This window comes from Grammomys surdaster, unplaced genomic scaffold, assembly GCF_004785775.1.
Source record: "Grammomys surdaster isolate TR1022 unplaced genomic scaffold, NIH_TR_1.0 66, whole genome shotgun sequence".
NCBI lineage: Eukaryota > Metazoa > Chordata > Mammalia > Rodentia > Muridae > Grammomys > Grammomys surdaster.
Window position 1 is genome coordinate 7,673,786 of NW_021604568.1, and position 25,110 is coordinate 7,698,895.

At 44.8% G+C, this 25,110-nt stretch overlaps 1 protein-coding gene across 1 annotated transcript in view; it reads left to right on the forward strand.

Annotated features, from left to right (window-relative positions):
• The window catches only part of Cfap58 (cilia and flagella associated protein 58), a 94,746-nt gene that overhangs the window by 46,136 nt on the left and 23,500 nt on the right, over positions 1-25,110 (forward strand). Inside the window, exons 14-15 of the mRNA XM_028776423.1 lie at positions 853-964; positions 3,058-3,162. Coding sequence (XP_028632256.1) covers positions 853-964; positions 3,058-3,162 — 217 coding nt within the window. The remainder of the gene's footprint in view (positions 1-852; positions 965-3,057; positions 3,163-25,110) is intronic.

Genomic DNA, 25,110 nt, shown 5'->3' on the forward strand with positions numbered 1-25,110 from the left:
GGATGTTGGGAGCACTCTGGAGAATGGGTCCAGGCAAAGGGATGTTGTGCAGTAAAGATGGGAGTTGGAGGTCGTAGTTGGTGCTGGCTTATTGCCTGGGCCATGACTTGCTGTCAGGTGTGGAGCTTGTAACGTAGAGTGTTCACTGACTGGTACCCTGGAGACAGTTTCACGGAAACACTGAAATGTGTCTTGGGACTCTTGTGATTCACTTCCCTACCTGGTTCTTCTCATATGCTTCTAAATTCCTTCAACATTCAGCATCAAGAGTCTAAAGGCTGCTGTTGTTCAGAACTAAGGCAGTTCTTGAACTCCAAACGAATTAACATCCTTTGTGACCTGCCTAGGTTTGGGAAGCCGACCTCTTTCAGTGCTGACAAAGTTCTTAGTTCTGGATTTTTATGGCAGACACAGTGTGTCTACAGTAATCAATTCATTAACTTTTGCATGGGTATGCATGTTATATGCATGCATGTGTGGGGCACACGTGAGTGTGCGCATGTGCCTGAGGGGACCAGAGGTCAGTTTCCAGTGTTTTCTTCTATGGGTTTTCACTTTATTTATGGAGATCAGTCTCTTGAGTGAATCTAGAACCCACAGATCCTGTGTGACTGGCTAGCCAGCTGATCTGGGGTTTGGGGGGGGAATTTCCTGCCTCAGTCTCTCCTGTGGTGGGATTATAGATAGGTCACCATACCTGGTTGACTTTTACATGGGTTCTGGGAATTTGAACTCTGGCCTTCACGGTTTCAGGGCAAGTGCCTTATCCACTGAGCCATCTTCCCAGCCCTCTGTAGCAAAGATACCGCGTTCAGGTGAAGTTCTTTGCAAAAACAAGCTTGTCTTCTCCAGGCAGGAGCTTTACCACATGCAAAGAGAATTCCTGAAGGAAAGGACAAGGTGCCGAGCCCTGGAGGAGGAGCTAGAGAACCCCATGAACGTGCACAGATGGAGAAAGCTGGAGGTAACACCTGCTAGCCTGTCCTTCCTGTCCCGAGCCCTCCTCTCCACCCACTCAACGCTCCTAACCTAAAGCACGCTGAGAGGTCCCTTTAATTTAATGATAAGAAAATTGTCACCTACAGGGTTAAGACTGGGTCAAATGTAAATTGGGCTGTTTTAGAACCAGATGTTTAATTTGAGTTTGGTCTTAGACAAAAAATCCTACCTGCCCCCAAAAGAAACTGTGGAAGCTGTACAATGGTTTCATTAATGAATATGCATTTTGCCTTTTAGGTAGTTTTGGGGTTGCATTGACAATTAATTGCCTTATGTATGTGAATACACTGTCACTGCCTTCAGACACACCAGAAGAGGGCATCAGATCCCATTACAGATGGTTGTAAGCCACCATGTGGTTGCTGGGAATTGAACTCAGGACCTCTGGAAGAGCAGACAGTGCTCTTAACTGCTGACCCATCTCTCCAGTCCTATTAATTGTCTTTAGCAATGTCTCTCATGTCTACATCCTAGTCATCTTTCAACTGGGTTTGCATTCCTTCATTTCCTACAGGAAATATGGTTTTGAGACCCAATCTTTTTTAAATGCCTAGATTGTGTTAGCCAATCCCTTTCTCTTAGGATCTGGCGACACAGCCAAAGTCCCATTGGAGAGGATGGGTAATCAGCTTCCGGTTTTACTCTGTCCTGCTAGTCATCACTACCAGCTCTGCAGATAACAGCGACAGATAATCTCTGCTTAGTCAAGATAAGATGAACCTCTCCTTTAGTTGTACATAGCAACGTGGGTACCAGAAGGAACTTTGGGTAACTGACCAATTACAATGTTGAGATCTATAAGTCTACAGCACAAGAAAGTTCAGGGTAAAGTGGAAAATCATCCAAGTAGGATTTTATTTTTATTTACTTTTAATGAAGAAAGTATTAAAGTTAATGCATTAAAAATTGTGTAAACACAAGGCCTGAATTTTAACAATATCCAGGGCTGCCAAGTGAATGTGTGCCAAGCCCTGTCCAGCTCTATGGGCATCAGCTGGTGTCGCGTAAGCAGAATCAGAGCCAGTGACACAGCCTCTTTGTTCCTCTTCAGTGCCCAAAGCGGTAACAGCCTCCTAACTTGGTGATAATTCGGATCTGCCTGGGAGGCAGAGTTAAAGTCTCACACCTGCTTTCCATCACATGACTTTATTCCGTGTGTTCAAACATAGATCTTGAAAATTTCCAACTCCATGTCAGTCTCTAGTTTTTAAAAAATTGAAGGACTCTGGGAGGTGGTTGAAAGTATCCAGCTGCTAGATTAATTCAAAGTGTCAGTGTGGCTGAAAGCAAAGCTTTGGCTTCAAGTCCAGAGGACAAATGATCACCTTATACCTGTAGCTCTTGCCTGAGTAGAGCACACATAGCTACTGAAAGAGCATCAAAGCTATTCAGGTTGATGGTTCCCTTTGAACGCTAAAGGCCACAGCCGCGTTCTACTACCTCCTGTTCGCAGATGTCCCATCTTGGAACCCTTCCCTGTTGTGTGCTGTATTGAATCTTCTGGTTGACAATGACCAGAGGGGAATCCCAAGGCTGAGTGAATTCAGGAAGTTATTTCTATGGAAACTGGAGATGGGAGGGAAAGCCCAGAGCATCATAATGCAAACCACAGCCTTCGCAGCGGGGCACATCTCAAATCCAGCTTGGAGCCTCTCCAACCTTTGCAAATGGCTTCTCTGCTCCCAAGTTTTCCTGTCTGTAAAAGGGGAAGGCTGACATGGCCTCCCTGCTGTCACGTGATATAAAATGTGATATTACATGGAAAGCACCGAGCATCACACACAGTTGCATGATGGTTAGGATCATTCTTTCTGATGGGACGCAACATACTCAATTTCCATCTTTGGCTCAGTCAGAGCCGGAGAGAAGACTGTGAGAGTGCGCTCTCCCTCTGGGAGCTTTACAGCTGGGCCATTTGCTTTGCCTTTTCGCTTTGGATTTAATTCTTTATGTACTAGGTCTTCACGTGGGAAAGGCATTTTAATAAAAAAATAATTAACGCGCACAGACCATGGTACTTTGAAACTGATGCTATCTCCCGTTGTCCTCCTGGGACAGGCCAGCGACCCTAGTACCTTTGAGCTGATCCAGAAAATCCACACCCTGCAGAAGCGACTCATCAGCAAGACGGAAGAGGTGGTGGAGAAAGAGCTGCTTCTTCAGGTAACAGTTTCATGTTCTGGGCTACCCAGGCAAGCACAGCAGTCTCCAGGAGCCTTAGAATTGGTGATCTGTAGTGTTGCAAGCCTCGTCTTAAACTGTAGATGGCAACAGTGACTCGCACACGGGGAACAAACAGCCTAGTTAATTGTTCTTTTACTCTGTGATCACTGATATTTCAAGAATCCTAGGAAATTAAGTTCAAGGCTAGACTTAACCGCAGTCGGGTAATGTGAACATTCCCCCCCCCCCACACACACACACTCACTTTCCCTACAGTTCTATTTGTCAAATTATTTTAACTGCTTTTCTTCCTGTCTTCATGTGCTGTGAAGTGCTGTGATTTCAATCTTGAAAACAGTTTTCATATGGCGCTCTCATGATCTGTCCACGGGAGAATCTGTGTGAGCGAAATGGAAAGCCGTATCGTTTGAGGATGTCATATGTATGTGGGGGAGGGTATGCACAGAGATGAGGTGTGGGCACACTAATGCACACTCATGCACAGGCTAGAGGAGGATGCTGGGTATCTTATAGCCAGCCACTATATTCTCTAGAAACAGGGTTTCTCAGTAAATCTTAATCATGCCTTTCTGACTAGACCCACTGGTCCACAGACTCCCAGTATCCGCTCACCTCAACCCTTCCCCTGCTGGGTTGCAGGCATGCATAGCCTTGCCTGGGTTTTACATGGGTGTCGAGGATTTAAACCTAGGTACTCACACTTGGATGGTAAGGGATCTTACCCACCGAGCCATCCTCTCCCCGTGCTGGCTTTGAGAACTCCGGGAAGCAAATTCCGGCATTCAATCAGTCATTGCTATAGCTGGGACCTGAGGATTTAAGAAGGAGGCAAGGCTGGCATCAGGTGGCCCTGATTGGCTTCCTGCCTCTGCTGGCTTGCAGCTATTTGATTTCGAATTCTCTGCACCTGAGGTTCCCAGTCTCCGTTAAAGACAACAATAGAACCCATGAAAATGCGTGCTCAGAGGCATTGAAAGACCCTGGTATTACACTCAGTCTGCAGGAAATATCAATTCCAAAGCCTGTGACTTTAACTATTGGGTGACCATTAGTAGGGGTAGGAACTTCCACACATGTTGGAGAGGAGCCTTACGCCCCTCTTCTACTCTGTGTTTTCCCTAACGTTGGCTGGACAGTGCACCACACAGCAGTATAGATATCCCCACCCAGAGTGGACATTGTATTTTCTCCTCTCTTGGAGATGAGCAAGGTGATGGAGAAAGCAGGTTTTGGAGCGCTTGTCGTCCATAGTTGATGGTTCAGTGAGTTGGGGAGAGTCACAGACGTTTCTCAAACATTGGTTTCCCTTTCTTCTGTAAGGCAGAGATAACGGTGCCAGTTCTCATTAAGGGAACTTACCTAACTTGGTGGGTCTTGCAAAGCTAGCCAATTAGAGCACAGGCGCAGGGGACTCACCAGAGTGTGAACTGCGGATTCTAAAATTCATTAGAGTGCACCATCCCACAGCAGGGCAGCTAGGAGTTAAGGCCTGGACCTTACTATCCCAAGGTCAGAGAGCTGGGAGTGAAGGCCTGGGACTCACCATCCCAAGGCCAGGCAGCTGAGACTCAGCTACCAGAACCAACACCTGTCTTAGCCTCAGTCTCTTGCTCGTTCTGTCACTGGTGCCAACTTTGTAAAATAGAAAGAGAATCAAATCTTATGTTGTGTCAAAACTCAGTTTTTAATATAATTTGTTTTATATTTTATATAGTTTGTCCTATACTATATTTAGTGGCATAACTAAGAAACTGTGCATGTGTGCCTACCTGGGTGAATTTATGTGCACACACACGAGTTCAGGTACCTGTGGGGGCCAGAAAGCTCTGATCCCCCAGAACTGAGTTACAGGCAGTTGTAAGCCCCCTGACGTGGCAGCTGGGAACCAAACCTTGGTCCTCTGTAAGAGTAGTAGGTGTTCCTAACCACTGATCCATCTCTCCAGCCCCTGGAATGTAACATTATTTCCTTCCTTCTACACGCTTTGGGTTTTCTCTGTTCTTCTACTGTATTCAAGTAGATGCACAGTCATGGATCTCTCCTCTCCTTCCCCTCCCTTCTTCTTGTCTCCTCATTTCATCTCCTTTCTTTATCCTTTTTTTTTTTTTTGGCGTTGAGGATGGAACCATGCGTATCTGACAAGAATTCTGTCACTAAACTACACCCACAGCCCTTTCATTTTCTAATACAAGCATCTGAGCCCGTGAAGTATGTTCTAAGTAACACCCGTTGACAAGTCCTTCCATTGAGAATGAAAAGTGTACTTAAAGGTCTTCAGGTCCATGCATATCTGGGTTAAACTTTCCCTGTGATCTTCTCCTTTTCACTGAGGACTGAAGAAGATGTGCTCTTGAGAATCCAACACTGGCTGCTTTTAGAAGTAATGGATCCCTGGGGTTTACAAGTTCTGAACTCACAGAGATCCACCTGCCTCTGCTGCCTGCCTCTGCCTCCTGCCTCTGCCTCTCCAGTACTGGGATTAAAGGTGCATGCTATCATGCCTAGCTTGACTTCTTACTATTGTGTTATTTTTAACTTCAAATACTTTTTTGGTATGATTGCAAGGTGAGCAAAAGGGTATAATTTTTATTCTTCTCTGGGGGAATTATTTCTTCCATATTACATGGAAATTCTCACAAGAATGCTAAAATTCATCTAATATTAATATAGCCCCACCAGCAGGGTTCTTTAAAATATTTTTATAATTTTGAATCTTGGGGGGGGGGGGGTTCTTTGTGTTTTGGGAAAATCCCTTTTTTTTTTTAAAAAAAAACCCATCTGGCTCTGTTTACATTTTGGCTGATTTTCTTAGTTCATTAGTGTTTGCCATGGTTCCTTTCTACTTTCCTATTTTGCACTATTTAATCCTTATTTATTTTTAGTGTGTCTGTGTGCATGTGTGTGTGTGTGTGTGCTTCATGTATACGTGAGTGTAGGCAAGCATTCCATACATTGTTTGGCAGTCACAGGACGGCAGGGAACTGGCTCTCTCCTTCTACAGATGGAACTTAGGTTATTTGTTTGGGGTCCTATGTGCCTAAATTTGTTTCTTTCAGGTTCCCTAGACATTGTCGCTTGTTTAGAGCGATATCTTTATGACAGTCTCCTAACTTGGGGCTCTTTGGACCTTTTAACATGTTTTGGGATCCTAGACTTGTGACAGGAGGCTGGTAGATCTCCATTCTGAGAGGAACTGTATTTTTTCCCAAGGACAGCCCAAGAGATATGGATTTCCTTGTGGTTTTCCTGGCAAAGGTGGGGCATTTATTCCTATCCTTTTGCTTTTGTTGTGACTCTCAGACACAACTTTCTAGTTTTCACAGGCCCAGACCCTTACCCTTGTCCTCCTGTGGCCTGTCAAAGCCAGGCCTCTTAGTGAGTGTCCCCTAGAGGGACGGCTGCCATATGTCACTGTTCACTACTTCAAATGTAGGACAGCTTTGGATTTTGACATTTGACAAACTACAGACAGACTGCTTTGTGGTAGAGCTGCTTTGTTTAGAGTATCTAATGTTTTATAAACACCAGAGTTCAAGATTTCAGATTATTGATGGTATATAGTTTGATATGTGGTCATCAATAGGAACTGTGTTGGTTTGAGTGAGATGTGTGCCCCATAGACACAGGCATGTGAACCCTTGGTTGGTGGCACTGTTTGGAGTGAGGGGTTTAAGAGGTGCAGCCTTGCTGGAGGAAGTACATCACAGGAGGCGGGCTTTGGGAGCCAGCAGCTTCATCCTCCTGGTTTTCTCTCTCGGCTGCATGCTTGCAGATAAAGATATGATCTTGGAGTTTCCTGAGCCTGCCTCCAAGCCTGTTGCTTGCTGCTGTGCCTGCCAGCCATGATAGACTCTTATCCTTCTGGAACTATAAGCCCAAATAAACTCTTGTATAAGTTGCTTTGGTCATGGTCACAGCCAACAGAAAAGTAAGTAGTATAGAAGTCTCAACTCTTTCCCATCTGTAAATCTGAGACAATAATAATTGTCCACATCCACGTTGAGAAGAGAGTTCAGTTATCATTAACAGTGACATCATTAACATTGATAATTTTATTAATAATACTGACGTTTGTCAGTAAGCAGTTTTTATAGATCTCCAGAGTCTCACTTTTTTTTTGGGGGGGGAGGGGAGAAATCTCTTATTTAGTCTTTTATGATCGGCTGTTACAAAGTCCCTTAGCAGTCATGTGTCCCCAGACAACAAGCCTTGATATGCTAGCAAAACAGGAAATGCTCCAAGGATTGGTCATTCTCTTAGCTTTATGAGTTTTATTAACCTATTAGAAAAGTTCTCAGCACTTATAGGAGAAATTCTTTACAATTTTGAAGATTTGTGGTTGCACTGTTTTTTGAGTCCCAGAATAACTTTCAGGTGATGAATTTTCTGTGTCATGGCACGGAGAGGTCCTACAGCTTCTAAGCAGCAGATAAAATGGAAGATATTTTCCCTCCTGGTAGACTGAAGAGTTCCTTAAGAAAGGCATTTCCTATTTATCTTCCTGGCTTCTCTCCCTGCTAAGGGCTCTCTACACACAGCCATTTTCAGTCATTTGCTCACTCTTATAAAATGCCACAATGTTGCTTATAAAAAGCTACAACAAAAGCAACTTAAGGGAGAGAGGGCTTCTTTTGTTGTTTTCTTTTTTCTAACTCACAGTTCTGAGGGACCCAGTCCATTTTGGTGGTGGTGGGGGTGCATGGGAGGGGAACCGGGACATGGCAACCCACAGGGAAAGTATTGTAGCAGGAGCAAGAGGCTGGCTGGTAGCATTGTAGCAGCATCCAGGAAGCAGAGAGTGAATGGAAGTGCAGTCAGGCTATAAATACTCAAGGCTTGCTCCCAGTAACCCACTTCCGCCAGAGAGGCTCCACCTCCTAAAGATGCCACAGCCTTCCCAAACAGTGCCACAAGATGGGTTCTAAGAGTTCAAGCAGCTGTTCTTATAGAAGAAATTTCTCATTCAGTAAATAAACACCCCTCTGACCCCTCATCCTTGAATTATTACTGTGAATGGCCATTTTCTCTTCAGGGAACCCCCTCCTTCTAGGTTAGATGTTTTTGATGACATTCGATCAAGATGCCTTGATGGCCTGTTCACATCATACCTGTAACTGATGAAATTATTATAACTGTGCTCTGTATTTATGCTTGCATGTATGTTCATGTGTGCCAGTGCACGTGTGTGTGCAGGTATCTGTGGAGGTCAGGGGTTAATTTTAGTTATTGTCCCTCAGGCACTATCTACTGTGTGTTTTGAGAGAGGGTCTTTCATTGGCCTAGACTTACTGAGAAGGCCAGGGTGACTGAGTAGATCGTTCCAAGGATCTTGTCGCTTCCTTCACAGTACTGGGATCCTATTCATGTGCCACAACACACGACTCTTTCTTGTAAGTTCTGGGGCTTAGACTCGTAGGTCCTCACGTTTATACAGCAAGTACTTGATCAGCAAAAGTACCGCTCCCCAAGCCCACCGTCGTGCATCTGACACTTTTCTGCCAGACTGTAGGCTCCACAAAGGCATTTGTTTTTCTTCCAAAGGTGCTTTCTGTGTCTTCCTCTTAATTACCACAGTACTAGAATTATCCCTGTTAATATCTGTCCAGTGACCGATGTGTGCTGGAGGAATGGTGTTCTCTGAGAAGTCATTCATCTTATAGATGTTGGGTTCTAACCTTGGGCCAATAGGACAGGGACTTATTTTTCCTATTATATCGACACTCCATTATTAGCTCTACAGGGGTTTGGGATTTACTTTTGGTTTACGGCTCTGTCTGCGATGCCTCTGTGTGCAGAGGCAGGCTGACTCCCATGGGTGCACTCAAAGTCCGTTCCTTGTTGTGGGTCTAGCTGACAATGGTTCTGGAGCATTACGTTGCAATTTTCTGGGAAGATGGAGAAGTATTGGAAACTTAGGTGTGGATGGGAAGACTTGCTTGCTGTTGTCTACCAAGCTTCTCTCCTGTTAATTCTTCCTCTTCAAGGAAGCCTGTGCAATTGAAACATACTTGAATATGCCATTGCTGTTACTCTGCTCAGCCCTCGAACCTCTCCAATCCACAGGATTAATAACTGTTTTCTTTGAAGACACCTGTGGGATCATGCTCACATGTGTGTGGTGATGGCTGTCATTACATCACCATCACCATCATCATCATCATCAACGATTCTAAGTAAATTATGAGCATAAGGCACGGTGGTATAAGTATAGGAAGCTTAACCTGTTGCTGGAGGCACTTGCAAGCACAAGGATCACTTAGAGCAGCTGGGATTTTTTTCCCCATCAGTGCTTAAATACCTTTGATTTCAGAGCCAGGCAAGAAATGAGACGTCGGGAAGTGAGCTTTGCATATTAGGATCAGAAATGTCCATTGTCGTTGTTGCTCTCAGAGTCAGAAACAGAAGGGAGAGCTGGGGACCGTAGGGCAGTGTGGGTCCCCTCTCCAGGAAGCAGCTATCAGACTTCAGGCGAGTCCAGGCTTACATGTCACTTGGTTTTCCTAAGGTTTGGTAGAAATGTGTTTGGTATGTTGAGTATTTCTCATCAGCAGACTTTAAGGATACCCAATGAGCCTTTTAAAACCCAGTCTGGAGAGATGGCTCAGTGGTTAAGAGCACTGATTACTCTCTCAGAGGACCCAGGTTTGATTCCCAGCACTTAGATGGTGGCTAACAACCATCTGTAACTCCAGTTCAGGAGGAACTGATGCTATCTTCTGGCTTCCATGGGTACTACCTGTACATGGTGCATACACACACACACACACACACACACACACACACACACACACATGCAGGCAAAGCATAAAACCAAATGCACATAAAATTTAAAAACATATACTAGAGTAGCTTAAAGCAAGCCTATCTAGTACCCTTGACAGGCAGATGAGTGGTTTGTAACCTCCAGCTTCAAGGCCTGGACAGGAAGGAGAAATGAAGAAAGAAAGCTGCATGGTCTGCTTTACTTGCTTTTGATCTCTTTGATCTCATTCACTGGTTTGGTTCCTTGGTGAAAATGCAAAGCTGAAGAATTGAGAGGAAGGAAGTAGACAGGGAAGGAGGAGAGGCCCCAGGCTGCAGCAGCGTGGTGGTATGGGCACCCAGAGGCGAGCAGGCTGAGTCATTGTGGAATCCGGTGGAATCCAGGGGAGGCAAAGAGCGTTTTCTGGTGCAGGGTGGGTGAGCTCCGTGAACAAGGAGACTTCTTAAGTGGTCTCGCCCTGTCTTGCTGATGATTCTTGCTTTATTTCATGAACCCTCCAAAACCGGAAAATGATGTCTGGAAGCATTGGAAAAACCTGAAAGGATTGCTTCCACCCTTTTGTGAAGCAGCTTGTGTTTGAGGGTCTGCTGTGGCCAGTGACTTTCAGGATGAATGAAACCAGACCTTTTCAGAATGAAGAGAGACCTCTTGGTACTGTGGTTGGATGCTGTGGGACTTGGACATGCTTTGGAGTAGGCAGGGGTTTCAGTTTGGGTACCTCGAATCAGATCCTGAGACAGAAGCTGGACTGCAGCAGTCTGGAGGGGGGGTTATTAGAAGCTGGTGTAAAGGAGCTGGAGACGGAGAAGGAGAAGAGCCACTGGCCTGGCATGCGGTGGGGTGATGGTGGGGGAGGGAGCTGGTGGGAGTCCCAGTGATTCCTGACATCGATCAGAGGGAGCACTGAAACAGCAGAACACAGCCAGGTGAAGGCGGCTAGGACATTAGTTCACCGCTCCTCTCCTTGGTTGAGAAATGGGCTGAGGGCCCTTTGTTTGTCTCCAGTATCTCACTAGAGGAGACCTGACTGGAGGCAGAAAAGCTGAGCCTGTGTTAGAAACTGGAATTAGAAGTTAGATGCTAGAGTTTGAAGCCACCAGAGTTTCCCAGAAACTGATGGACATCCCAGTGTATCAGGCATGTCAGCTCAAAATTACTGACTTTAGGATGTTAAGACGACAGGGCTTGGATACCACAAGTGCCTACAGTATGGGATCTGGTAGGTTCTTGAGACCATTAGCCTGCAGACTACCCCTGGCCTGGGTCTTTTAGCAAGTTATCTCAGTTGTAAGTTGCCCATCCAGCTTTGGAACCAGCAGTGGCACCTGTCAGTCAAGTTCTCTCTGGGTATTTCCCCAGGTCCCTCTGCCTGGCATTTCAGGGACAAGAATATACTTTAAAGATGGTTTCTCAGTTTCTCTCTAATCCCAACCTTAATGTGTATAGTGTGTCAAGGACACGTACCCTCACCAGAGACTTTAACGAACTGCACACCAGGTAGTGGGAGCAAAATAATGGACTCACCCGAGGAGTGCTACCATTTTGAATAAAGGAAATAAAGTTGAGCTTCTAGAATGTTCTCACTGAGTTAGCTTGCCTAGAGAACCCATTATACAGATAGGAATAATGAAATGTAGCAGTAGTGATGCCCTTCTGGAAGTGTGCTATTTAGGTGTTAGGATGGTTACACTGGCAAACACACTGAGTCCTCTGTAATGGTGCAGGTGAGAATGCTAGGTTGGAGGAGTTCAAATGGGTCTTGCTTTAGGAAATCACAGACATTCTTTCACATGTGCACAGAAGCCTAGGTAGCAGGAATAGTCTCGGTTACACATATCGTGAGCTGAACTGGAAGTTGTTGCTTCTCTGCTGACCCAGAGGTCTTGTCCCGTCGAGGTAAACATTCTCTTTAATTTAATTTTATGACTGACTAGACAGAAGTCTAGTTTACTTAACTGCAAAATGGCTGGAATGGAGAGGAGGGGTGGACAATTCTGCATGATTCTCCTGCTGTGCAGGGGAACAAACCTCATGGAGCCCATTTTTTTTTTTATTATTCTCCACTAAATAGTCTGCATTTTTTGTGACCTCCTGACCATCCCACATTTATGGAGCATTTGTTAAAGTCAGATGCCATGGGGATGCTTGTGTGTATGTGTGTGTATGTGTGTGTGTGTCTCTGTGTGTGTGTCTCTGTGTGTGTGCTGTCAGTTGTTATCACAAGCCAAGAGGAACTAGTATCATTTCCTATCACAGAAGAGTGAAGACAAGATGCAGAAAGGTTAAGACGCTCTCCCAAGGTCACATGACTGGAACCTAGTGGAGTGTAGAGTTATTTGTTGGCAGCAGCCCCACAGGCTCTTTTCTTCCATTGCATACAACGCTGGAAAACCACGGACACTGAATTCACAATGTGCAGACCACCCTGGGTGCTCACAGAACAAACTCATCTTTGTCATAGCCTCTAGAGACATGCTACTCCAGGCAGAGTCCTAGGGCCAGGTCAGCAGCACTGGCACCCCCAAGAAAGCTTTTCAGAAATGCTGTATCTCAGAGATCTTGAGGACTTGAGGACTTGCTGGACCAGCAAACTACCCAAGTTAGTGGGAGAAGTCTCAAGTGTTTCTTTGTTGATGGAAACAGATGACCTTTGATCCTATTTGCTGGCAGCCTGGATAGGTTTGGCAGAAGCTACTGAGAGTTTTAAAGAGCAGCAGGGGCTAAGGCACCACTCGAGTTTCCTGAATGCTGAGTGGGTGTCTAGCCTGTTGTGCTGACCATTCTGTTCTGGCTGCATCCACAGCAAACTCAGATAAGATAGATGCTGCTGTTTTTATTCCATAGGGGAGGGAAGTGAACTTGACCATGAATGTACACAGGAGGGGAAACAAAACCTGGCCAAGTGTTTACTGCTCAGAAATGCCAGAGCTCTGATGATAACCCAAGGTTTGGGAAATAAGAAAAACATGGAGTGGGCTGTGTCTGACCCATCACCTCTTTCTCTATGACCCTCACATAGAATACTATTCATTTATGTAAGTAGTAAAAGAACAGTACTCTTAGACATGCAAAAAACTATATGAAATTCAGGACCCACTGTCCAGAAATCAGGCTTCACTGATGCACATTATTCACACACTGACCATGGCTGTCCTTATGCTACCAAGGTACGGTCGAGGAGTTGTGAGGGAGACTGAATGGCTCATGAGGCTGTTCTATAGCACTTACCATCCGACCCCAGACGGCAAATGCTTGCTGACCCTCTTCCAGACCTTAGTCATTGGAATTCAGAACAGAGCCCCTAGCTGCTAGTGTCTATTACCTTCATATCACTAAACATTTCATTTCTGGGATGAGTTCCTGCCCGCCCCATTCCAAAGTAATTGTTCAATTATTTAACAACCGCTTTAAGATTTGGAAGGCTGAGTTCTAACATTGTGCCCCAGTGGCTGGTGGTATAGCCCACACTAAATATCATGCTCATTTGATCTGTTAGTGTATAAACCAGCCCACCCTGGAGCTGAACTGAGACGATTGGAGATGTTCTCTCCCTGGAGTGACGGAGGCGGGGTAGTGCTCAGAGGAACCACGTGAACTGAACCCCTTGGTTGGTGGGTGCTGATTCTCAAATAGAACGAAAGGGGAAAAGAACAAGACAAGAGAGACACAGCTTATTTGGAGACTTGCTGGTCTGGCAGGGGACATTAGAAGGTTTAGCAATGGCTGCTAGCTTCTCTCCAGCCCTCCCAGCCTCCTGCTTCTCTCCCACCTCTTCTTGGGGCTTTTGAGGAGTGCTAGCTTTCTTCTACCAGCTTCTATGTGTCTCTCTATAGGAAGAGGGGAGGAGCAAGCTAGGCTCGACATCCTATATTTTCTGTGCATTCCCATATAGCACTGTGAACAAAGTTGGGGGTCACAGTCTGTTTCCCAAGAAGTCAAGCTCAGCAGCTCATCCTTGAGAAGCCAACGAAAACAGCCACACTCATAGTAAAACACAGGGAAGGCAGAATTTTCAATGCGGCCCCACTGGGAAGAGGGACAGAGAGATCTAGTGACCCACCCAGCCTATCTTTGAGGTCCTAAAGTGAGATTAATGTTTAGCTAGGGGTCAGCTATGAACACGTAAGATTCCTGAACCAGGTGTAGTCTTGCCACCGGTGTCCTGTTGTCATTGTCTTGGCTTCAGTCACAACCACAGTGGCCTGACAAGTTGTTAGAACTGTGTTAGCCCTCCAACGGCACCAGGATCCCCAGCCTTCTCCTTGTCCCAGCATGGCACTCCTCAGGGAAACTCCCCCTTCTTGGAGTGGTGTTGCAAGAGTCTCTGTAGAACACCTTTGTTTTTGCCAGAATAATTACAGCACCCCGAATGGGAACCAAGCACTATCTAGCATGAACTTGTGGGGTACTCTTTGTACTTAAGTCACAGTGTTGTCTTTCATCCCTGCGTTCTTAAAAAGTTACTATTATTGTATCTATTTGCATGTGTGCCTGTGTGTGTGTATGCTCAGGGGAACCATGGGCCATGGTGTGCCTGTGGAGGTCAGAGAAAAACTCAGTGGAGGTGGCTTCTACCTTCCATCTTTATATAGGTTCCAGGAATCAAACTCTGGTTGTCAGGCCTGTTTAGGAAGCATCTTTACTCACTGAGCCCTGTGTGTGTGTGTGTGTGTGTGTGTTTAATCCTAAAACTTAAATTGGCATGCCTGCTGTTGCTTCCAAGACCTCGGATGGGGGGAGAATTATATAGGTTGAAGAAATTCATAATCCAGAAACTACTATTTCATTTCCTGATCTAACAGTGACTCTGTTCAAAAGTTGATTAGGGAATGCTGTCTTAGAGGGATTTATCAGCCCCTCAGAAGCCAGTTCCTCCAAGGCTGGCAGCCCTAAGGGAGGCACTGCAGGTTGTCATGGACTCTCAGGCTGGATACGGACAGCAAATATTCAATATGCAGATGTTTGGAGATTCTCTTACAATCCTGTTCAGCGCCATTGGAGCTGAATAGTTTTTTCTGCCTGTGTCTCTTCCCGCTTGCCTAGGTGTATTTCATGTGCTCAATTATCAAAGGCTTCTCATATTCCCTTTCACTGCTTCTCCATAAATGGGCCGGGAACAATTCCCTGTAGTATTAGCCTTTCTTAAGAAGAGATTGGCTCTGCTAGGCTCAATTAGGCAGAAAGAAGTTAAAATCAGTTGATGCCCTAAACCGTAAGGACCTTAAACACTTGTGATCCACGGAGACAGACACAACCGATGCTTGCTTGTCTCCGTCTCTGGGTTGGTTAGCAAGGGTCTTGTTCATCTTGTATTTTGAAACAAAGTGCTTTCAAAGGGGGCCGTGTTCACTGAATTCCTGCCTTTACCCATATTTCCACTTGAGTTGGAGAGTTAAGTTATTTTAAATCATCAGAAATCCAGGAAACAGCAGGTCAGAGTCTAGAAGTTTGATTGATACAGGGTTCACATAAACTAAATGAATGCTAGCTAGGGTCCTCTATCCCCCACTCAGCATCGTCTGTATGCACAGGAAGAGAGGAGTGACCCTTCCCACCCTTACCTTCCATGAGTGGGAAAGGAGGAGTTGTTGGTTGGTTGGCCACATATTTCTTGCTGGTGGGGTGGGCATTGTGTGGAAAATATTCCAGGCCACACGCTAAAGGTCTCTTGCTTCCATCCACTAGAAAGTCTCTGTTTGTCTGAGTTTCCTTGTATGCTTTTCTTGGCTATCTAAGAGTCAGAGGGGGGGAGAGAGAGAGAGAGAGAGAGAGAGAGAGAGAGAGAGAGAGAGAGAGAGAGAGAGAGAGACTGACTTTTTGGGCCAGACAACTTCCCTGGCCATTGGACAGGAGAGGCCTCCTTGGGGTAGTATTTGCTAACAGCAGAGGTAAGGCAGAGATCAACCCTCTGAGAAGCTCAAGTTTGTGAGTCCCAGCTCACTCATAAGGTCCGACTGACTGTTGGTGTGTTCGGCTACCCAGTGCCTCAGTTCTTAGACTGTGAATCAGATACAGTAATACTGTCCTTCACCGGAGGGCTTTGTGTAGTAGAGTGAACAAGGTTGCCCGGTACAAAACGGCTCCGTGTTTGTAGTTAACACACACGGATGGTTATTACCACAGCCCTTCACTTTGTATCTAGACTCCAGAAGGGCTTCCAAAGTAGCATTTCATAAAGAGCTTAGCATACAGCTCAGTATTTCACTTGCAATCTTCCTTTCAAGAATAACTGGCCGAGACCCACCTATTAATCAGGCAGCGTCTCCTTTTGCTTCTGGGGGAGGGGTGGCCCATTCATATTGCACTCACAAGATAGTATTCTATGACTCCTCAGAGCAGTTAGCCTATACTGTGTAGCAGACCCTTCCGCAGCCTCTTGGCTCAGAGCAGCGATCATTTTACCAAATGTGATTCTGTCAGCTGGCAGTTTGGGCAGGGCTCAGCTGGCTTATTCTGTCCTCATTCATGGTTTTGCAGCCTGCTGCTCAAGAAAGGGGCAGCAGCTGGGTGGTCTTCACTCACCACTCAGCATGTCCAGTGGTTGGCACTCGCATCTGGCTGGGGTCATAGGGGTGATCGTGAACTTCAGGTTGATGGAGGCTGATTTTCAAGGTCACAACCTCAGTGTTTCCAGAAACAACAAGGAGGTCCAAACCTCGACGTCAAAACCACTTTTGAATTTTCACGGGTGTCATGTTTGCTAATCTCCTATTGGACAGCACATGTCACGTGACAAAACCGAGCGTAAACACTGGGGCTTTCGGGACCACAGATAGAAGTAGCTCTTATTACATTGCCGTGCCACTCTCTCCATTCTTTGGTGACTTTCAGCAGAAACACTTTTTAGTTAAGCATTTCCAACTTAAACACTTGTGATACAAGCGTTTCTCTTTTTAAAATCTTTCGTCGGATATGGTATTTTAATACGCCTGGCATCTGGTCGATATCGTTGGATTCTATTGCTGACATGTTTCTTTTCTTTCCTTTCATCTTTTATTCCCTTTATTTGGGAAATTATAGTTTGCCACAGGACATGGTTCTTTTTATAGGAGAAGCAGCTGTGATGTCATAACTGAACACGCTCCCCACACATTTGGTATGCCATCTACAATCCATTTGTTCATTTCTATTTTGGTCTCTGACTCCATATTGGATCAGGGAAAACATATGAGCTAAAATCGCAATAACTGATAAATTAATCTTGAAAAAAAAAACCGTTACCAGCTACTATTTTCTTTTTTATTTCTAGTTACTGAGCTATATAGTAGATGCAAGGATGCTTTGAAAAGTCACTATTTGTTCCTGCAAGGATCATTTTGAATGGAGTTGCACAGACCCAGGTGAGAGGCAAAACAAATAATTTTTGGCCTCAGAAAGTGTTCAAGATTTTTGCAAGAACAGTGTTCAAACAGGAAATTTCAGGAGAAACAAATAGCAACAATATGACCAATAACCAAAAGAGGGAATAACTAGATTACAGGGTCCAGACATTTTCAGGAATGAGTTCCTCAGTGGAGTGTTTATTTCCTTATTGAATTTGTGTACAATTATGTCTTACTCCCCAAACAAAACAAATTTTCCTTGATAAATGTTTTTGGACCGCAGCAAGATTCAATTCAGTTTATTTCAAGATACAGATTTATTTGGGAAATTAGAAGAAAATAGTTGCCTACAAGGACCTGGGGGAGCCCTAACTGTCCTCAGCTCCTCCGTTGGTTGGTATTTCACCCAAAATATCTCAGGGATGGAAGTGCTTCTCACAAGGATGAGAAAAACTGCAGCTGGAGCAGAAATTAATTTGTATTTATAGTGTAGAGACCTACATGAATCCTTAATCTGCTTCTTTTTTTTATGATTTTAGGGGGATTTATAGAATCGTTTAGATTGGAAGAAATCTCCAGTGGGTCATCAAGCTCTCTCTCCTTATAATGGCAGTTGTGGTTTTATTATCCTTAAAGCTGCCCTGATAGATGGGTGTCAAGCCTAGCTCATGTTTCATGCATTTAAAGATGTGCATCCCCTACCCTGGGTGTATTTAATGGAGGAGACAGACTTGAAACTGCCTATATACCCAGGAGACCATTTTCTGAGTTCCTGACACACAGTCTCTTCTGGAACAGATGCCAAGTATGTAGCATATTAAACATTATAGTGAGGCCATCAAATCTAGTTTGCTTCTGGATTCTGACAATTGGGAACAGGGGCTTGATGTTCTCTCTGTCGCAAGATGACAAAGGGGGATTTTTACTTTGCAGCCAGTGCATCTCCAGTGATCTGCTGGGCCCGCATGTATGAGACCCTGCTTAAAAGACTAATTATGACTCGAAAGGCATTTTGGGGTGTCTATCTTGCCCCAGAAGTTTGCGAGACACAGAGGAATATAAGACACGGTCCCTGCCTGTAAGAAATTTATAGCCTATTTGAGAAGACTCCTGAGGTGTCTCTGGGAAGAAATGAGATTGGTGTCTAAGAGCAGTGCGTGAACATCCAGATCATTACTTTATGGTTCCATTTAGTGAACGATTGTGATGACAGCTGTTCACATTATACTGGATACCGATGATAGTGAGTACCTATGGGTCAGAGTTTCTGCTGGGACAGCAAAAAATAAAGTGTTTGCCGTTCAGATCAGCCATCTGGACAAGAAGGATCAGAGAACAGGAGGGGGAAAGTGGGCTTCCTTAGGGATGAACAAAATGTGCTCGGACTGGGATTTGAGTGCTATAGTGGTTCCTCCAGCCATTTCCTAAAAACAGTCACTTCAGTACAGTGCCAGGGCAGGAAAGCTCAAATGTAGGTCCAAGTCTTGGCTTTATCAGAACCAATAGGGTGGGGTGGGGTGTGGTGTGGGCGGGGGAGTCTTACCCTTACTAGAACTATGCACTCTTAAGAGTAGTACAGCGCCTGACTTGCATGGAGATTATTAGCTTAAAGTAGAAAAGGTAATTTCACATGCCCAGGACAAAGCCAGATTCGTTAGGCTGTGAGAGCTAAGGGGTGTGCTGGTGGAGAGACTGGACGGAGAAGGCAATATGGAAAGCACAGATGTAGGAGGGAAACGTTTGCTTCAAAGAGATCCAGTTGGAAATAAACACAAAGCATTTTTCAGGCTGAAGAGAGATGGAGTCACAGTTCCTAGAGGGTAGGCACAGCTGTTGTTGTGTAGGGTTGTGTTCTAGTTGGCTATCTTGTGCTGGGATGTACCTTTGTCTTAGAGACAAGCAGTGAAGTTAACCTTGATCTGTTAAGACTACTGTGGACTCCGCCATGAGAGCAGCCACAACTCTAACGGTAACGGTTGCAAGTCTGAATGCTTTTGTGTTGTTTGTTCCCACTCCTGTGACTGGTCCTTTGTATTATAGCTACGGTGTGAGTTATTATTACAATAATTTCTATTATTAGCCCATTGCTCTAAATAAGGAAACTGAGGCTCAAAGTGATTTAGCAACACAATCAAGGCCTCATGACTACTCAGTGACAGAGTTGGGGCTGAAACCCCTCTAGATGGCTACAAGAAGTGTTGCTTGGCTTTCTTAGCCTACATTCTGTATGTTATTAATCAGTGCTGGGAGGGAAACAGAACAGTGAAGAGGAAGGAAGACTGGAAGGATGCAGAGATCAGGACCAAAGAGGGAGTCGTAGTTAAGGAAGAGTAGTAATTGGCCAAAGCATCAAAAGTGACGTTGAGGGGGTAGGCTCTGGGATGCAGAGGAGGAGGATGCTCATAAGACCTTCAAAGGACCATGGGTGGGGAGAATTCACTGGCAAGGACCCTGTAGAGGACAAATGGCAAGGGTGGTTTCCATTTTCTTCTTGATTCATGATGACTGTAAAGTTGGCAAAGCTGATAAACTGCCTTGAAAGCTCATTATCCAGAGAAACACAGCCCATGGCGCATAGAGGTCACACACACACACACACACACACACACACACACACACACACACAGCACGCACACATGCACCCACCTGCATGCCTGCTGCCCACACAGGTCAAGAGAGGATGTTAGGTCCCCTTAAACTTCAGTTGCAGGCAGTTGTGAGCCACCATGTAGGTGCTGGGTATCCTCTGGGATAGCAGCCATTTCTCCAGCCCCACTTTCACCTCCCACCATTTCTTACTCATAGAAAAACTAGAAACTCTAGAAACGCTTTTGATCATACTTTATAATTCCTAATGATACCTCTGGTAAGGTATAGGCAGTTAAGAACGAATCTTTTTCTATTATACAGTATAATCCAATGAGTTTCTGTGGTCATGTTAGAAAGTTCTCCCTTCCCTTTCCTTCCTTCCTTCCCTCCTTTCGACAAAGTCTTTAGAATAAAGCACTTACTTTACTTGTGTGAATGGGCATGCCTCTGCATGGGTTTGGATCTAAGTATGACTGTGGATGTCTGTGGAAGGCAGAGGAAAGTACTGGATCCCTTGGAGCTATAGTTGTGAATGATAAGTCACCAAGTGTGTGCTTGGAGCCAAACTCAGCTTCTATGAAAGGCAGCAAGCATTCTTATCACTGAACCACTGAGAAGACAGCTAGAGACAGTCCCTTTGAGACAGGGTCTTGCTATTTGACCCTGGCTGGCCTGGAACTCAACCCAAGTTTGGCTGGCCCCAAACTTACAGAAATCTTTGTGCTTCTGCCTTTCAACTGCTGGGAGTACAGACGTGTGTTACTGTTCTGGTTTCCTATTGGTAAAAACACATTGACCAGGAACAAAAATTGTAGGAGAAGAGTTTGATTTGTCTTACACTTCCATTCGACAGTCCTTCACTGGGGAAAGTCCGACTCAAGGCAGGAACCTGGCAGCGGGAACCATGAAGAAACACTGCTTACTGCTCTCCTCTACTCAGGGGACTGCAGACTGTGTCCACTTGACAGGGGGAACTAACCAGGACCATGCTGAGCTCCTATGTGCTTATTTGCATGCAGGATATGCAAATAAGTATCTTCTCACGATAAATACCTTCTCAATCATTTTTCTGAGGTCTCAAGATACATAAATATCCTTCTTAATAAGAAGTGATGATCTGACTATTGGAAAATAACATTACTATTGTTTCTATTTTACCAGTTAATGTTTCTGTTTACTAAAATTGGCCATTAAATATTAGCTGGAAGAGTGAAGATGATGTTGCTTTACAGATACTTTTTATTGATTCTTTGAGGATTTCCTTCAATGTGATTTGATCATGTTCACGTCCATTGCCTCCCCTAGAACTAACCCCAGATCCACCCTCAATTTCCTACCCCTCCAACTTTTGTGTCATTTTATTAAAAAGCAAAACAAAAAACCCAACAGTCCCTTCTGTGCTGCCCACATACTTCTGTATATGGGATCATCCACTGGAGAGTGGGGAAACACCCAGAGCCACACCCATAAAGAAAAGTGACTTGGCCTCTCCAGTAAGCCACCAACTGTCCACAGATCCTCCGCTAGGATCAGCGGGATCATGAACACTTCTTTTCTGTCCTCAAATGTGGATTGGCTTGATCTTGTGCAGGTCTTAAATATGCAACACCTGCTATGAGGTTATGAGTTTAGCAACCTTGTCCTGTCCTGTCCTGTCCTGTCCAGATGGCACCCATTCTCTGCCATCAGTTGGGACTTGGAGGGACTGCCTAGAAATCAGAGAAACAAAGGAAAAAGTAATAACCAGGAAGTGACTATGGAGACATCTTTTTTTTAATCCCTTAGGAGATGGAAATGAAAGAGACTAGAAGAGAAAATTGTGGGCAAAAGATGTCTGTCAGAGCTCAAACCAAAGTCTGGTGTGCTAAAGGAAAGTCACCAGGAGCTTGACTGTGTTGGCAATAGAGTTTGAAGATTATTGCACTCTGTACATCTGAAAAAAGGTGAGAGGTTAGAAATTAATTAGAATTCTCAGTTTATAAACAATTCCAGGAACTTTGAGTCAGAAGAAACTAGCAGTTATCTTCATTTTCTCCAGCTTTGCCATGATCTGACTCTTGGTCTAGCTATGGGCAAAATATCACAGAATAATTAAAAATTATAAATGTGCTTTCAATCTACAGAACAATTTCATGTAGAATGTCTCACTTGGTTTTAGCAGCTCCACGGGGTGGATGAAGATAGAAGTGTCAACATTTGTACAGCACACTCTATTTTGTGAAGCACCTCTAGGTTCACCACATGCACACATTTAGAAGGTCCCTGGTTTGTAGCTACCTTCTTTTAACACCCCTTGCTTAGATAAACCTACCTAATGTCCTTTATTTTAGGAGACAGGAGGGTAAAGTCCTTTGGGGACTTGCTGTGTCTTTCATGAGATGCTCCTGGATTTGCAATGAAGCTTTAGAAGGCAACCTCACTGAGGGCAGGGTTGGGGGAAGAAGGGAAGATTTCAAGAAGCCAGCAGCTCATCTCTGTCAGGAATCGGCCAATGAACAGAACTAGGCAGGATGTGGCCACAAGGCCACCACTGATGGCTTTGCAGAGCCCAGTTAGAGGTGAGAATTGGGTATAGAAGCTTTGCTGGCAAGAGCTTAGAAGGGAAACGAAGTTGAGGAAAAGGAGGCCATGGACTTGTTTCTTTAATACCTTGTACTAGATATGCAGTTATGAAAGAAAGAATCCGAGACAAAATTTAAAAAGACAAACACCACACATATGTCTTAGAAGCTGAGCTGAAGATCGATACAGAATAAGCCATGCTCAGTGTCCAGTCTACACCTGTATTAAAATGTCCTTATATAGCATAGCACCAAGTACAATAAATATACCCAGTAGAGACAGAAGAAGACACAAACTGGAGAAGAGATGGCCCCGTCGGTGAAGCGTCTGCTGGCCAAGCATGAGGCCCTGAGTTCAGATTCCCTAGTACTCATGTTAAAAAGACGGTTATGGAGACACATGCCTGTACTCTAGCACTAGGCTGTGAAGACAGAAGGATCTTTTAGTCTTGCTAGACAGCTGGTCTTCCAGAATTGGTGAGATCAGGTTTACCCTGTCTCAAAGAATAAGGTCAAGAGTGACAGAGGAAGACACCTGGAAACAACCTTTGTTCACATTCCCTGGTTCACACCTACAGGCACACGTACATATGTGCATGTGTACCCACTCATGTACATAGACACACACACACACACACACACACACACACACGGCACTGTGGTGTGCCTCCAGCATGAGAGAGATGAGTGTTACACAGGGTACTGGGAAGTATTCCTCCATGGAACTGAGAAAAAGGAAACATAACAACAAAGCCAGGAGGTTAATGGGCTGAGTGGAGTGGGAGACAGAGTGACCGAAGGTCTCAGCAAGCACAGCGAGCAGAGGAGGTGGGGCAGGCGACAGTGTCCAGAGGGGCATGGAGTGCTAAGAAGCACTGCTGAGATGGCTCTCAGATTAATGACATCGGTGTCCAGCTGGCTAGGGAACTGGAGAGGTAATAAATTTGTCCACCAGATAAAAGCAAAAAATAATAAAAATATACGCTGGAGCTTCCCGGAGCACAGCAGCCCCGATCCCTGAGAACTGCTTATCACAATGTCTTTGCTATTTAAGAACGTCTCAATGAGCGTTGTCTGTGAAATCGATATATGCTCAAAGGGCACACATTTGGGGAAGCCCCCATCCCTCTTTGGTATCTAATATGCCTCTCACTCCCTGACTTGTGAGATCCTTTTCATTCTACCAGGTCTGATACAATTTGAGATGCTCCTAGATCAGAAGTGACTTGGGTACATCTAGACATCATGTGTTCCTCTCATTTCATGAGTTTTTGAGCTTCCTGTGTTGACCCCAGGGTTATACACTGAGTCATTTCCCTTTCTCACTCCAGGTTCCAGCTTCGACTAAACACACATGGCACCAGATGATAAAGCACAGCCTTTGGTCCCCTCCTGCTGGAGAGGCAGGGTCTACCCAGGCTAGGGCAGTTCTCCTGACTTTTAAGGTACACAGGAACAGGGAGGGACAGCCTATGAAAGGACGTTTCCAGGACATTTGAAGTTGGAGGTGAGGGCAGCTGTATTAAGAGCAGAGGGAAATTTTAAGTAGGCGGATAGGGTATCCCATTGACATTGTAGAGAGACATTCGTTAGTCTTTGCCCATGATAGCTCTGCAGTCAGATTGGGTGGCTCTTAGTGTCTAGGACTTGTACTGTGTAACTCCAGGATGGCATAAACCACATGAGCTGCAGGGGATAATCCGTCCGTGGGCTCCAGTAGTAGCCTGAGCACAAAAGCTGCCCTCCTCTGTGGCTGTTTTCTGTGTTCCCTCCTCTCCTTATGGTGTTCTTTTGGAAACAAATCTACTTTGCATTACAGAACTTAATACACAATTTTCCACTTCCCTAAAATTTTATTAAGTGCTTTATGGAACAATTTGCACAAGGTCTAATTTTCCAAGTTGTCGGCTGTGCGGCATAATGACCTCATACTTTTTCATCTAGTTTCCGTGCCATTATTTATATAAAGAGGTGGCTGGTTTGCATTCAAATTAGGTGCATGCGAAAACTGGATAGATTTCTTCTATAATTTTAGATGTAAGGCAACATTGTTGCTCGATTTCAGAGCTGTCCAATAAATTTATGGTGTGAGCCCTATCTGGGATGTTAAATCTACTGGTACCCACGATTTGAAAGTGTGGAAAGAGCAGGGTGAAACTGACTTTGATAATGTATATTGATTAACTCAATTTATTCAAATTAATACCACTTCAACATGAAATGAACTTTAAGTTACCAGCGTGTTATTTTACATCATTTTCTGGTACCATAGCAACAGAGTAGAAAAGTGTGTAGCATCTGATGTATATTAAAACTTACAATGAATATCGGTTCAGACTACAAACAATTGAAATGCTTGATAACCACAAGTGGCTAGTGGTTGTTACACCAACAAGCATGGCTCTGTTTTTATGGACATTAATTAGGCATCATCTTGACTGTAAGTTCTTTCTGATTGCCCAAGATTGTTTGATGTAATCTGAATGAGGGTCTTCACAGGTCTTGAGAGAGTTTAGTCATGTAGTGGAGTTATCCATCCATCTATCCATCCACCCACCCATCCATCCATCCATCCATCCATTCATCCATCCATCCACCCACCCACCCATCCCTCCATCCCTCCCTCCCTCCCTCCCTCCCTCCACCCACCCATCCATCCATCCATCCATCCATCCATCCATCCATCCATCCA